General features: G+C 35.9%; 2 protein-coding genes across 3 annotated transcripts; one reads left to right on the forward strand and one right to left on the reverse strand.

Moving 5' to 3' along the window:
* Positions 1–426: 426 nt before the first annotated feature.
* LOC148651408 (ras-related protein Rab-5A) lies at positions 427–8412 on the forward strand. 2 transcript variants are annotated; one of them, XM_088601644.1, is made up of 6 exons: positions 427–610; positions 2657–2893; positions 3276–3427; positions 3949–4071; positions 5149–5242; positions 6681–8412. In XM_088601644.1, exons 2-6 carry the CDS (start codon positions 2728–2730, stop codon positions 6794–6796), a joined length of 651 nt encoding a protein of 216 aa, XP_088457770.1. In that variant the 5' UTR covers positions 427–610; positions 2657–2727; the 3' UTR covers positions 6797–8412. The 2 variants fall into 2 exon arrangements, with proteins under 2 accessions (XP_088457770.1, XP_088457771.1); XM_088601645.1 differs by lacking the exon at positions 427–610 and adding an exon at positions 1968–1989.
* A 36-nt stretch (positions 8413–8448) lies between these two features.
* LOC148651409 (protein phosphatase 2C-like domain-containing protein 1) lies at positions 8449–11372 on the reverse strand. Its single transcript, XM_088601643.1, has 2 exons — positions 10256–11372; positions 8449–9185 (listed from the first exon to the last, which is right to left on the reverse strand). Exons 1-2 carry the CDS (start codon positions 11121–11123, stop codon positions 8554–8556), a joined length of 1500 nt encoding a protein of 499 aa, XP_088457769.1. The 5' UTR covers positions 11124–11372; the 3' UTR covers positions 8449–8553.
* Positions 11373–11531: the final 159 nt, after the last annotated feature.

An 11531-nucleotide genomic window follows, 5' to 3' on the forward strand; every position in this document is an offset into this window, starting at 1 on the left:
TAGAAGGGATAATTTTTGAATTACACAATAGTACAGCCCATTAAGATGCTACAGGTTGAAAACTCGATTCCTTCAAGGATTCATAATTGAAACATGCAGGATCTTTCAAGAGGTTTTCTGTATGGTTTTCTTTGGGATATGATGCCAAATACCGTAGAAAAGAAACACGAAACAAATTAAAAGCACAAAATCGCAATTAATAACAAGAACCGTGTTTTATTCTGCATATTTTTTTTTGAAAAAAAACACCGGGCTTTGCAACCTCACACGTGAATGCTTAGAGTACTTTATAGGTGACTGCCGTAGTAGGAACCGAACAACACTAATTAACTAACACTAATTGCATTGCAAAGCCTTGCAGAACTGCTATGTGACGTGGCGGATGAGGGGCGGATGCGCTTGTGTGACGTAAGGTGAGGGGCGGAAGTGCTCGTGTGTGTGTTTTGGTTCTAAAGGGGGAAGTTGCGAGAGAAAAAGAAAGGAGGAGACGTGATCTGGTCCGGTGAAAATATACGTATTTTTACAGCTTCAAGAAACTGTATTTTAAACATTTCTGTACAAGTCCCCTGTGTTGGAAGGTCGTGAAAATACATATTCCTCTGTCCATCAGGTAAAGTGATCAAGTTGTTGAATCATCGGTGTTCGTTGATAGTGGGGAACACAAACAGGCCCTAGGTCTGGGGAAGAGCCTTTTTGTTAGTTTTCCTAAATTGTTAACAAGAATTTGCGGTTTGTATTGTTTATGGATTTTTAATCATTATACGTAGAGGTGTAAGGTAATGTCACCTTCTATTTTTAATACGCAATTAAATCTTGATTAATTGATTGCAGAAGAGGAAATGTATATTTGATTTTCCCAAACTAGTGTTATCCAAAATGGCGTCTTCCTTCTGCATTTTAAGAAACAAAACGAAAGGGGTTGGAAAACAATACATTTTTAAACTCATCTGATTTTGCTTCTTTAAGACTTTATTTTTGTCGAGAGTCACCCGACGTAGCAGAGCGTTAGAACTGGATACATAGTTTGTACCGGAAGAGTTTTATTTCTCGGCGTGATACTGGGGTATTCCACTTAAACAGCATGTATAAATTATGGAAAGTAATCTCAATATAATCACATTTTTTTCCCATTAGACGTAACACGTTGGCAGACTTCGATTGCCTTGACATGATCAGATATTCTGTGTAGTTTGCTAATAATTGGAAGTAAGCATCCAACACCGTTTTTGCGGTGTATCTGTATCATTACCTTCGACAACATGATGCGTTGCTTCTGTTAGTGTTGTTTTCTAAATAGCATTTTAATAGTTTATAAGGTACATAACGTGGATATCAGTTTCTTCAAAAAGTGATCACCTGCTAAACAAGGGTGCGTCTGTTTTCTTACAGCTGTGTACACAGACAGTGACTTCAAACGTCACAGGCCTAACCTATGTCTTATTTACTTGCTGTCGCTATCCTAGTCCAGGCGATTGTAAATTCATTAGTCCCCGAATAGAAGATAATAAAATAATTTCTGTAATGCACATTCATCTTAACCAGGAAAACCAAACCAAGGTGCAGAGGACACCAACACTCAAATACCATGGAAGCAAGTCGCTTTTCCGTTCCCAGAATAAATCAGAGTTGGGTTTATACCGTGTTTTGGTCTCCCGAGGGTAGACTTCATTATTGCATTTATATCTTTCATGGTTTTCTGAATAGTTTCATGAAGTGGTGTCTATATGTTATGTTTAAATACGAAAAATGTGTTTTGAAAGCGGATGCTGTGTTTGTAACAGTAATGGCAATATTGATCTATTGATTTTCAGATTAGTAAACAGTTCTCCATGATAATTTGTTTGGTCTTTGTTTCAAGTGCTATTATAATGTTGCTTATGTTTTAATGCACTTTTTTGACCTAATTAAATTATAGCCATGCTATTTCAATGTGCATCTGATTTTTGTTTTACAGAAATGTTGCAAGAATTCAGCTTACTACAGTTTGATGTCAGTTCCTTAATTTGTCTCATCCTGAAATGACCTTTTCATTACCTAAATCATGTCCTTTAATTTATAGAATGTTATAGGCTTTAATCTGAATAACACTAGAAATCTATAAAATATAAGCGATTGTATAGCCCAGTAACTGCATGTCTACAGTTCTTTAAGGCTGATGTATTCAGTACATAGAATCAACATTAATGTTTAAAAATAAAGGTGATTTAGGATCTGTGTTAATTATGTAATTAAGTGTCAGTTCAGAAATTAATTTCTGTAATACTTCATATGTTCACTATTCAAGTCCTATGCAACAGAATAATATTGTATATTGTTTATAAAATTATCAGGGATTCACAAGAGTGGTACAGACTTATTATGCTGAAAAGTAAGCAAAAATGAAGGTTAGATTACATTAGTTTTTAGCAAATAAAACATTTCTTTAAGGGTTTGCTGGAGTGAAGACACGGGATAGAAGTGCAAACATTACATACCCCAACTGTAGACTTAATTTTCTCAAGAATCTTCAGAATTGCTGGTAATGTTTGAAGTTGAAAACATCCTTTAACTGTAGCAGCCAGATTCATACAGTAGACAAGGACACGTCAGGGTTCTTCACTGCTTATCATGCCTTTATCGTCCCTGGATTTTATTGTTGTCATGTCTTTATTCACAGTTTTATAACCGAGAAGACAAGGAGGACAGTGGTCAAACAAGAGTCCAGAGCAGGAGACTGGTGTTTAGGTCATGGCAAGTCGAGGAGGTGCAACAAGACCCAATGGACCAAATGCCGGCAATAAGATTTGCCAGTTTAAGCTAGTGCTTCTTGGAGAGTCTGCTGTTGGGAAGTCCAGTTTAGTGCTGCGCTTTGTGAAAGGGCAGTTTCATGAGTTTCAAGAGAGTACAATAGGAGGTAAGTAGAGAAAAGGTACTTCAGTGAATCTGAAGCTGTTTTTTTTTTAATTAATAGGATGTCTGTTTGAGTTCTTGATTTATTTGTGGTTGGTAGTGGATGTTACCCTGGTATGTTTTGAAGTTAAATCCCTGGTTCAAGAAACTGGTGGAAGAGATTCTTGGATCCTTTGGCTTCTAACTATCAAACGGGCTAGATACGCTGAATGACCATCTGTCCCTTGTAACCATTCTTTTGTTCTTAATGTGCTCTGTTGTGGCCGTTGGAGTTAAAAGAATGTAGGAGTTCACTCTTCCTTTAAGACGGTAAATGCATGCTGTGATTATCTGTACAAAACATGTCATCATTGCTTTTTCTTGTGTGTTTATCCTTTTAACTGTAGCTGCTTTCCTGACGCAGACTGTGTGTCTGGATGACACAACAGTGAAGTTTGAAATCTGGGACACTGCTGGACAAGAGCGTTACCACAGTTTAGCACCAATGTACTACAGAGGCGCACAGGCTGCTATAGTTGTATATGACATTACAAATGAAGTAAGTGTGAAAAACAGTACAGAATGATGAAATAAATAGAATTTTAGCACGATTTAAAAAATTCTAATCTTTTGTGGAATCTTGGTGATTGGTGTAAATCCTGCAGCAATCTTAGGATTGCTTTCACATTAGATGGTAAAAGAAACTTATCACTTATATTAATTTAGGTGCACCCCTCAAGAATGAATCTTCATGTGCTTTGGGAATCAGAAACTACAGTACACCAATCTTGGATTCATAAAAGAGTGTCCAGTATGTAATAGGTTCTTTAAATTTTAAAGCTCTCATAACAGTGGCGAACTTACCTCTTAAAGCTGTTTTCTTCCACTTTTGACAAGCAGTTTGCCCTCTGGACTACTGAACTTCAGCAAGACAGAACTATTATTTGTGTTCTCGCGTGTAATAATCAGATGTTTTTGACCGAGTCTGGGCTTCTGTGATTCAGCAACAGCTTCACCAGATTTTTCTCAGTAAAATAATGATTCAGAATGTTTCAAACTTTGTACTTTTATTATTTTCAGGAGTCATTTGCACGAGCAAAAAACTGGGTAAAAGAGCTTCAGAGACAAGCAAGTCCTAATATTGTAATAGCACTGGCTGGCAACAAAGCTGATCTTGCTAACAAGAGAGCAGTTGACTTCCAGGTATGGTTGAGTTTTAAGAGTATTTTTCTTGTTTTATCATTTGATTCTAAGATGTGAAGTAAAATTTGTCTTAATCTGCATGTGTACTTTTTAGACACATTTTGCACATAAGATATTGATATGTTATTTTTTTTTCTGCAGTTGTATTTGCTCAAGTTTCATTCATACTAATGCTTCAAAATAAAAATAGGGCTTATTTGGTACAAGTATCATTTTTTCCATCTATTCACTTTAAGGTCTGATTCGCCTTGACTGAATTTCAGTGGATCAGAATTATTTATGCTAAAACAAACAGTATACAGAATAATAGAAATAATATAATGTTTATATGCTTTTTTTATAGTTCAAATACTTTTATTTTGAATTTATGTGAAAAAAACAGACAGTAGTCAGAGCATTAGCATGTGTTCGCTGGAACTTGTAAATGTAACCAGACTAGTTGGAAAACAAATATTTAGTGTACTCAACAAACAATTTATCGTATTTATTAAGCCATTCTTTAATTTATAAAAAGATTAAGGATGAGGCACTACATACTGAAAAGCATTACCTGGAGATTTTAGTACTTTTTCTTTTCCCACACATTCTCTATTCATGTCAGTTCAGAGCTGTTTTGCAAAGCTTTGCCATTTCCCTGCATCTCTGGTATCGTCGCAGCTTTAATGGATGTGATATTTAAAATAACTCTTTTAAGTAATCACTATAAAAAAATAAATGACATGCATACCTATTTTTAGTAACACATCCAGAGTTCCTTGTTATTGTTCTGGGGTCAAATCATAATGCTGCTCTCTTATCAGAGTAGGATTGTTTTCATTTTCAGCTAAAACCTAAAATATCAGCAGAGTCCTTTCCTACCTAATATTCCTCAGTTTAGACATGCTGTTGTTGATGTCATCTGCATAAAAATAATCAAACATGACAGTACTTTTTGTGAGAGTGCAATATAATGGTTCTGAAATTGAATGAATACTGCTGTTAGCTAACAATAGTGTCTGCTTTATTCTTTTCAGTGCTGCAGTAATGCAGAATTCTACCTTGTATCATTAGTAAGAGTTATTTGGTCTTGTTTTATAGGATGCACAGTCATATGCAGATGACAACAGCCTGCTGTTCATGGAAACATCAGCAAAGACTTCAATGAATGTAAATGAAATATTCATGGCAATAGGTATGTTTAAAGAATTGATTAAGACCATTTGAAAACAAAATAAGCCAAGACGGCATAGCTTGTTCAGAATATGTTGAGAATGTTAAGAAGAAAATAGAATGTTACCTTTAAAATGTAAATTGATACACCCTTTACTGTGACCAACAATATTTACTATTGTTATTGAATAGATGGCTTTCACTATTTAAAGTAAATGATTAAGGAATAGATTGTAACAGAGTGAAATGGAGTTGATAAAAAATAATCTGTAAACTATTCTTTTAAAGATGCAGTGGGGGACCTCATCTAACCCCTTTATGTGTGTTGTGAAGGAGTGTTCAATTTAAGAAATTGGCTGTAAATCTTGTTTAATATTTTTATTAGGAAAAGACAGTTGTTTTTCTTATAATCCGCACCCATCGGCAGTTGTTAATCTACTTTGTGTCACAACTGTGAAGCCCTTACCAGCCACATGGTGGGTGGAACCACACAGGAGTAAAAGATATTTGTGTTCTTAAAAATTAGATTCTTATACTGCTGATGTGATTTAAGCATAATGGAAAAAAATATAACAGCTAGTGTGGACCATATCACAGTGTTGATATACAACATTAGAAGTGGCCTATGTATTTATTGTATTCCATTATTACATTTGAACAATTTAGTACTTTACATATTTTATTATGCCACAGTCCTACTGCATTCAAGTTATCTGAAATATTAACTTTTCGAAAGGTTATAAGGATGTTTTATGTTCTATTTAACTTTAAAAAATTCTTCTTTTTAGGATTTCTTTGCTGTTATCTGTAAACATTTAGTTGCTATTGTGAAATTATAATGAGGTTGTAAACCCAGGTGGCAGAAACCAAGAATCCTACAAGTTTTAATATGTTAAATACTAAATGGGATAAATAAGCATTTCTTGTATTAGCAGCATAAGGAAATAGATCAAAATGCCAATTAAAACACATTGCAGAACATTTCTTACGATATTTGTAATGCAGGGATTTAAGTACATTTAATCTTGTACTTAACTAGGAACCTTATCTCCGAGAACCACTGACCATTTCACCTGACTCATTAGTTGAAGTCAGGTGCACTCTGTTTGGTGTTGCTCTAGAGAAAATGTAAACAAGCACTTTGTACAAGGGTTAATGAACAAAAGATCCTTCACTTAACACTGTGTACTTGTTTACCCTTAAGAAAATAGAAACAATGGGAAAAAGTGGCATAAAAGCAACAAGACCTTTTGAGTCACTTTATAATCCTTTTCTCGGTATATCTAATTTTTGGTTGCTAAAACTTGATTTTTTTTTACATATCTCTAAAGCTTCAGAAACAAGTAAATGTGTTTAATTGTTTTTTGTGCTTGTTTACCTTACTTTTTTGCTGTTTAATTTCCTGTAACAAGTGAACAGCAGTGCCTTGTGATATTGAAGTTTCTGGTTTTGTTTTGCAGCAAAAAGGTTGCCCAAAAATGAACCACAGAGTGCAGGAGCAAACAGTGGAAGAAACCGAGGAGTAGATCTTACCGAGACCACCCAGCAAAGCAAGAGCCAGTGCTGTAGTAACTAACGTTATTACAGATTGCATCTCAAAGAAGTTACTTCCTAACTCTGAATAACAAAGGAATCAGGGGTGCTTAATTGTTCAAACATCATGCCCCCAAATAGCTAAAAGACTCTGTATAGCTGCATTTCTAATACAAAGTTTATTTTATGTTTTTTTGAACTTTTATTTTTAAAATGTACTTCAAAATTATGGATGCATGTATCACTACAAGGCCTAAACCTAAAGTTTTAACATTATTCAGCGACAAAATCAGAAAGAAAGAAATTACCTTTAAAGCTGAAAAGGACCTGTCTGGCAAAGAAGGTTATAAGTTCCCCTTCGCTTTGGTAGGCACAATTCATGATGCCTTGATGTAATGGTCCCAATGGAGTTCTGCGGTGTTGGACTTGGATCTTACATTTTTGTATACATGGCTTCCCAAGAAACTATATAGTAGCGCTAGAACCATGTTTTCCACTCCTAGGCTTATGAGCCATGTCTGCTTCTAGCTGTTCTAGTGGCATTGTGCAATTGTTTACAGTATTTATGCAGTGAATAGTTTCTGCAAGGACCCTCAATAATGATGCATTCCTCTTTTCAGTTGTTGCGATATGCAAACCAATTTGCTGTACAGTCTGGCAGCAAGTCTTTATTGCAATGGCCCCTAAAACTGCCCAGTGGGTCGATTTTTAGTAAATGAAAATCTAGTGTATCTGTTTTTGAGAAAAGAGAATAGGAAGGTCTGATTACATTTGTTTTAATAGTTTGTATGTGAACACAAACCTGACCAGTCTGGTAAATTCAGTTTGTTTCGGTTACATGATTTATCCTTTGAAAGGAAAACAAAAAATTGTCATTTTTCCTAACTATTCTTGATTTTTTTTCAGCACACCTCAAGATATTAGGAGAACCAATTACTTCAGCAGGTCTTTTGAAGTCGTTTGTCATGCCTTGCACTAACAATGCTCATCGATACTTCTTGTCATTATTACAGCTGGTGTGTTATAAATAATATACTGTAAATAGGGTGTTGCAATGTAGTCTACTTTTCAGTATACAACTTACTGGACTAATGCTTGCTAGGGAGTTGTTTAGATAATCATACAAACTGTACAGTAACTGAAATGGTTCTATTAAGGGTTCTGAGTTTTTCCACAAATGGTTAAATTATAATCAGTGGTGATCTTTATAAATGTATGTAGTGTTATTAACAAAATGAACTTGCATTTCCTTAGTGGTTTGTCTTGTACTTTCTCATTTCTCTGTTTATATTTTTAACATTTCTTTCGCATTGCACTAAATATTTTAGTGGTAAGACAATGATGCCCCATACAATATTATACCTAGTAGAAACTGAAATCAGCTATGTTGGAATCATAATTCTGCTTAAGCAAGACAGGTAACTGAACTGATAAGTAGCTGGCAGTCATTTTTAACAACAGAAATGTAATAATGTAACTCAATAATGGTTAAGGACTGATCAGTTCTAATGTTCAGGTACTAGATTATGAATAAATAAGTTAATAAACAGGGATATATTGTATACTTATTGCTGTGAATATTAAATGCAGCTCACATCTAAATGCAAGCAATTTACCATATTGTTTAATTCCTAAATAAAAATTAATTTGGTCATGCTATACTGATTGAATAATGGAACTGTGACAGTTCTCAAATGGTCTCAAATCTGTCCCAAACAGTTTATTCACTGAAGAAAGTGTTTGTGCCATACATTTTATTGCAGTGGTGTTGAATATTATAAGCCTTTTTATACATTTTTTTTATACATCTAATCCAGGCAGAAGTACTGTTATCACTGATAAGTTTTCCTTTGCCCCTGAAGTTACTGCTGTTTCAACAATTTTTTTACTAATGGAAACTGCCAAGTTTTCATAGTCTGTCTTGGTTTTGAAATGCTTTTCAGTTTTAGTCCTTACACAATTTGAGGGTTTTTCTGTTTGGAAGCGGTCTTGTGTTACTTTACCCAAAGTCCCACTTTCATCTGTTTTGTTCTCGAATTGTGCCTGATTTGGTGTCCTTCCTCTGTCTTGGTTTGGGTTGCAAGGTGTTTCCGCTAGAGAAGAAAAATCCATGGCAATTGCTGCAACATCATCTTCATCCAAGACATCCCAAATCCCACTTGTAGCTAAAATCATTGCCTGAAAAGTGTCATCTATTGGTAAAGATACAGAATATGGCACAGGAATGACTGACTTCTTCAGTTGCAGGTCCCCGTGATGACCAAGCCCACGGGTTGCACTCATCAGACCTTCTACAAGTCCATGCTGCTTGTTTACACTTATTTTCCCGCCAGCTTTCAGAACACGTCTTCTTTCCTTTGGGTTGGAAGTACTGTGGTCTTTTGTCAGCCGATGTCCTTTCCCATTCTTGCACAAAACTGCATGTGTGTTGCCTAACATAACAAACTTCATTAAATTTTTCATAAAAGCTATTCAAACTTGTACACGCCATGTTAATTTTAATCAGGCACTATGGGTGCATTATGAATTCCTTTGGTGTTCTATTTACAGACTAAAGTCTGAAGGTTTATTGTACTACTCACTACAATTTAAAGGGCTTTATACACGCAGTTGAAACCCTAGCTTGACCTCTTGCCCTATGATCCTGTAAGAAGTAAGGCCATATCGCCCTACAGCTTACAACTGGCAACCCACTGAAGGTAAGCAGGTGAGAGCCTGGTCAGTACCTGGATGGGAGACCCCAAAACTAAAAGATTGCTGCTGGAAGTGGTGTTACTGGGGTCAGTAGGGTGCTCACCCTGTAGCCTGTGTGGGCCCTAGTGCCCCAGTATAGTGATGGGGACACTAAACTGTAAAAAGGTGCCCTCCTTCAGATGAGACGTAAAACCGAGGTCCTGACTCTTTGTGGTCATTAAAAATCCCTCTCTTGAAAAGAGCAGGGGTGTAACCCTTTTGTCCTGGCCAAGTTTCCCATTGGCCTTTACCAAGTATGGCTTCCTAATAATCCCCATCTATGAATTGGCTTCATCGCTCTTTTCTACTCCCCACTGAGAGCTGATGTATGGTGAGCGTACCGGCGTAATATCAACACTATCATCATCCAGGTGGATGCTGCACATTGGCTGTGGAGGAGGAGAGTCCCCATTATGTGTAAAGTGCTTTGAGTGGAGTGTCCAGAAAAGCGCTATATAAGTGTAAGCAATTAGTGTTGCTATAGGTAAGAGAATGGAATTTTCTACAATTGTTTGAATTAGCCACACTGCCCATGTTTTAAGCTAAACCATTCGCTTTTTTTTCTTCTTTGAATTCTCACTGGTTATTTATATTAAAAGGAAATTTACTGTATATTCTGTTCTTACATGGAATTTTTCAACCCGCAACAAGCCATAGCAAATTACTTGATGTTGTGTTAATTGCTGTACTTAATATTGGCATAGTATGTCAGAGGCCAGGTTAATGGTCATTAAAAGCCTATCAATTGCATAACATGAAAAATACTTACCACAATTGGCAATGTGTATTTTTCCCATAGTATTTTTTTGATCTTGTGATGTAAATGGATTTCTGTTTTTGCAGCCTCCTGCTTGGTGCAGTTCTGCATTTTTTCTGTCCTGCTTCGGGCCTTCAATTAAGCAAATTAAGGCTGTACATCCACTCCACCGAATCTTAGAAGTTTCATTTCGACCCAAGCCTAGAATCCGGTCCATTTTGCGAAAAGCCTTGGCAAAGGCCATATGCACTCTTTCGTCGTGACACAAGTCTTCCACTTGCAAATATGAAAAAGGTTGTATTTGATCTGCATTGCTTTTGCAGTCTTCTTGAAATATTGTTTCAAAGCTTTCCAATAAGTTAATATCCTCTCCAGTTAAGGAATATGTTGATAAACATTTTGAAAGTTGTTCAAGAACAATGACTGGGAGTTCTTTAGAAGTTATATCAGCTGCATATCTACCATGAAACCCGTCACAAAGGCCTATTATGAAGTATGCACCTTTATCACTTCCATAGCGCTCAATGAATATAGATATGTCTTCCATTTCTTGTTTCCACACAGCGTTTTTATCTTCACATGATGCTACAGCTTTAATTACAGGATGATTTACTTTGAATGTAGTCACAGAACATCCCGTTTTGTGTTTGTAGTTAATTGCGTCAGTGGAATCTTCTGTCGTACAGGCTTGCTTCACATTTTTATTTGAAGAAGTGACATGAGCTTTAAAAGTGAACTCGTGATTTTTTTCCACAGCCACAGGTATATCTTCTTTTGTCTTATTAGAAGTAACTTCTTTTAGAATGTGTTTATCTTCATCAAATGATCTGCTCTGGTCCTGCGAGTGATGTATGCTAGGGATTGGTACAAAATGGTACATTATTGACAGCTTTTTACTTTTTCAGATCACTATAGAAGCTGTATTTTGTCGAACAGTGTTTTTATACATTATCTCTCTAGGTGGCTTACACTCTTAGCAGTGAACATTAAGCCCTCCACCAACTGAACAATCTCCAACTAAATAAAATCAAGAAATGACATACCTTAGCTTTAAATCGGTTTCCATGAAGAGAGCTGTGAAATATTTCAGCCAGGCTTTACCTTAAAGTTGAGGCAACATAAGCTGTTTACAAATTGTACCATGGAAACCGTGACCTTGGAAACTAAAGTTACTGTGACCAGAAAATTAAGGGTAGGCCCCAGCTTGAATCATGAACATGCAATTACAGTAGGTAAATCCCTTTTCCATGTTAAGCTTCAGTGTTCTTTTTCAATAATTTAGTAGTTT

This window comes from Lepisosteus platostomus, chromosome 12 (genome assembly GCF_059453375.1).
Source record: "Lepisosteus platostomus isolate fLepPlt1 chromosome 12, fLepPlt1.hap1, whole genome shotgun sequence".
NCBI lineage: Eukaryota > Metazoa > Chordata > Actinopteri > Semionotiformes > Lepisosteidae > Lepisosteus > Lepisosteus platostomus.